Source organism: Solanum stenotomum, chromosome 10 (assembly GCF_019186545.1).
Source record: "Solanum stenotomum isolate F172 chromosome 10, ASM1918654v1, whole genome shotgun sequence".
Lineage (NCBI taxonomy): Eukaryota > Viridiplantae > Streptophyta > Magnoliopsida > Solanales > Solanaceae > Solanum > Solanum stenotomum.
The window spans coordinates 27,694,035-27,697,947 of NC_064291.1; the positions used below are offsets into that span (position 1 = coordinate 27,694,035).

The 3,913-nt window shown below is 30.9% G+C and overlaps 1 protein-coding gene across 1 annotated transcript; it reads left to right on the top strand.

The window, feature by feature from the left end:
• Positions 1 to 526: 526 nt before the first annotated feature.
• On the top strand, positions 527 to 2,565 carry LOC125843254 (40S ribosomal protein S20-2). Its single transcript, XM_049522464.1, has 3 exons — positions 527 to 728; positions 1,358 to 1,471; positions 2,214 to 2,565. The coding sequence occupies exons 1-3, from the start codon at positions 617 to 619 to the stop codon at positions 2,354 to 2,356; spliced, it is 369 nt and encodes a 122-aa protein (XP_049378421.1). The 5' UTR covers positions 527 to 616; the 3' UTR covers positions 2,357 to 2,565.
• Positions 2,566 to 3,913: the final 1,348 nt, after the last annotated feature.

Here is a 3,913-nt window from a genome sequence, read left to right on the forward strand (position 1 = left end):
TTTTTCTCAGTTCCTGGATCTCTGGCTTTCCATAAGAGAATTTGCCAATAATTGCGTACTGCAAATTCTCTTGGGCAATGAGTGTTTTGATTTCTGAAGTTTTCCACGTAACGCTAGGTTCTCCATGAATGATGATGACAGGTTTAGGAGGAACATTAGAGATTTGAGGGGTTATGGATTTTAGTTTTAAGATATTTGCGTATAGGGATTTTGGTTCTATAATGGTTGGTTGTGTTCCTATATTTCCTTTCATTGGAAGAGGTGGGAATTCCTCCGGTGGGGTCCCCACTGGTGGTGGCTTTGGCCATGCGTGCTGTCGCAATAAGGTTAGTAAGATATTAGGTTTTTGGGTTGAGAGCGTTTTTTTATTTATGATAAACAAAAGGTTTGTTTATTGAATGAGGAAGAGGTGACAAGGGGACGAAAGGGTAAATTGAGCAATACATTAAGGACTAAGCAGTAATAAAACTGTGGAGGCGAAACCCTAGCGATAAATAAATAGATATAGATATAATATAAAAATAAACTAGTACACTCAAAATCAACTCTCATCCTCCTTGAAGAAAATCGAAGCTGCGGGCGGCTACGTGTTCTTCTTCTTCATCAAATCGAAAGTATGGCGTATGCAGCAATGAAGCCGACAAAACCAGGGCTGGAGGAGCCCCAGGAGCAGGTTCACAAGATTAGGATCACTCTTTCTTCCAAAAACGTTAAGAATCTTGAGAAAGGTTTCTCTCTTTTAACTCCCACGTCTTTTTCAGGGTTTAGGATCATGGTTCTCGGAACTCAAGATCTTGTTGTTTCAGAAATGTTTAATGCAGTTTCTAGCTCATGTTTTAATGCTTATGGTTTTTTCTGGGAATGTCTTTTGTCTATTGAGTAAAGTAGAGCAGAGTATGCCTTTGTCTTTCAACCTTATAATAGTGAAAATCAATGGCTGGTTTGACATTAAAGGCAGAATTTTGAATGTTAGAGATGGGGATTTTAACCCATATCGGAATTGGCAATCTTTTAGTAAATTATTTAGTCTATTGCGAATACTTGAATATTGTAAATATTCTAGGAAAACTATAGGATGATTTTTCCAAGGTAGTAGAAATTTGAGGTAGACACAGCGAGAGCAATGAAGATATTTCGTTTATAGTGATCAAAAAGTATGCAGAAAGATTTTTGACCCGACTTTAGGTGTTACATGACTGGGTCTTTTTATGGGTTTTTAGAATATAGTCATATAGGCTATCTAGTTGAGACAGAAGCTTAATAATGTGGTCATTTGTGATTTTTATAACACTGTTAGTGAGTGGATTTTATTCGTAATTTACATCAATAACTGACTTGGTACTGTTTTTGTATGTAGTGTGTGCGGATTTGGTTCGTGGTGCTAAGGACAAGAGGCTCAAGGTAAAGGGACCTGTGCGAATGCCCACAAAGGTTCTTAACATTACCACTAGGAAGTCTCCCTGTGGAGAAGGTACTATTGCGTTTTATCTATTCTGAGCTTGTTATTGTGATAGCATGATATGTCTATGCTCAAGTATTTCATTTTTTTGTTTGAATTGCTTAGTGTTTTGGCTTAATTTGTTCTTAGTCCGTTTTTTGAAGCTTAACATGGTTGTACTTCTTTGAACCTCTTTTGCGTGTTTAATGGTTTGCTATACTCTTTTTGAATGAATTACCGTCAGTAAAGTACCCCTTTGTTTAATTCAGAGCATTAATTAATTCGAAAGTGCCTTTGTGGATGACCATTAAGGTTCCTCACATTATCACTGCCAAGTCTCCCTGTACAGAAGTACTATCACATGTGTTTTTTTCATGTTTGAATTGCTCCGGTGTTTTCTTGGGGTTTAATTGATTCTTGGTCCAAATTTCTGAAGCTTACTATGTTGAAGTTGGTTTCACACAAACATAGTATTGTGTGTGCCAATGTATTAACATAGATACTTTAAAATTAGAACGTGATTAGTTGGAAGGACATTGTCTCAATTGAACCTATTGGTGGAGATGTATGTGAATCCAAGTGACTTCTTATGTTCATCTTCTTTGTTGAGTTAAAAAATATTTCCTTTCTGATATTTTTGTTGAGTCCTGTTTGGTCAAACAACAAGAATTCTCTAATTGGAACAGTTATAAATCTGATGCAAACTTTCTTAGCTGTCACTTGGCTCAACTTGTTGTCTACGGCGGTAGTACTAACTATTTCATCTTATTGACAGGCACTAATACATGGGACAGGTTTGAGCTGCGGGTTCACAAGCGTGTGATTGACCTTTTTAGCTCCCCAGATGTTGTCAAGCAGATCACCTCAATCACTATCGAACCTGGTGTTGAGGTTGAGGTCACCATTGCTGATTCTTAGAATCTTAATTGTTTTCATTAGGTTGTTGAATTACCCGTTTATCTGTTTAAGTACATTAGTTGTTTGGAATTTCTTTTGTGGTCATCTTTATTTTGGGGTTAATGTTTGCAGACGAAGTGTATTAGAGGTTTTCTTTTGTTCCAACTACAGTTTTGCAGTTAAAAGCAGAGATACTATTTGATATTCAGAAAAGAATGTGCGTTTGTTAATTGACAATTGACCGCAAGTATTTATTGTTTTTCTAGACAATATTTGCTGAGATTAACCAAAAACAATAAATCGGTATACTATTGAGTAAATCATTTCTATTTTACCCTTCAAAATAGAGAGCACTTTTCTCCTCCTCTAATTCACATTTTGATTAAATCAATATTATTTTTATTATATTGTTATTTAAGTTTTTTATTATTTGTAATTATTTTTTAATGTAATATAGCATCTAAAAAAATACATTACAGACATGTTACTACTTCCACTCGAATTAATAATTTTTTCTATTTTTTAAAAATTGTCACCTTAAATATGTAATTTAAAATTATTTTAATATTATTTATATTATACTATATGACTATTAGTTAATGCTTTAATATTTGTAATTATTTAATAAGTAATATAACATCTAAACACATATTATTGATAATGGGTAAGTATACTACTTTCATCTTGCATTATCAATTCTTCTAAATAATTTTTTAAAATATTGTCACTTTAAATATGTATTTTAAAATTATAATTATTTGTCATTATGATGAATGGACAAAATTTGTACGATAATTCAAACTATCTACTTTATGTTATACTGATAAATTGTTTTACAATTTTTAACGAGCATGAAAATACTTGATGCAATAGTTTAAAATGGAATAGGAGAAGTAAAACTACTACACGAAATAATTAGATACAAGATAAAATTGTTAATTTAAATAATTTTTCGCTATGCATAAACAAATAAGGACAAAAAATTGCTCATTTTGAACTTCGTAATGCATTAATAGATCATTTTTGGAAGCAACATGATAGTATTGAAAGTTGAATATTATCAAAAATTTAAAATGAATTTTTTGATAATGCAATATTTATTATGTAATTATATTTCTCAATGATTTCACTTTTATTTGAATTGTTCGTTAATATGTATTAAATATAATATTTGTTGCAATTTATGTTATTTAGAAATTTAGAATAAAATATAATTTTATATTAAATGAATAATTTGAAAAGAATAAAATTTTATAAATATATGAAGATTATACAAATTATTAGTGTGCTGCATGTGAATATCAAACTATGGAATACACTATTTTAAAATAATGTCAATATTATTAAATATAAAAAATTAAAAATAGAATGACAAAGTATAAGTTCGTTTGAATAGTAATGTAAACTTTCTTTTGATTACTATTGAAAGTTGTCAAATCAATATCCGAAAAACACCATAATTATTTATAATATAAACTAGATATACATAGAGTGATTTGACACTTCTCTATGGCGCCAATTAAATTTATCTTTTTCCTTTTTTTATTTGAGTTTTTTCTCATTTTAAAATTAATTGTA

Excerpts from the sequence above, each read along its gene's own strand:
- LOC125843254 (XM_049522464.1), top strand. The coding sequence starts at position 617 with ATGGCGTATGCAGCAATGAAGCCGACAAAACCAGGGCTGGAGGAGCCC. Across the intron at positions 729-1,357 it reads CGTTAAGAATCTTGAGAAAG|TGTGTGCGGATTTGGTTCGT; the intron begins GTTTCTCTCTTT and ends TTTTGTATGTAG. Across the intron at positions 1,472-2,213 it reads GAAGTCTCCCTGTGGAGAAG|GCACTAATACATGGGACAGG; the intron begins GTACTATTGCGT and ends TCTTATTGACAG.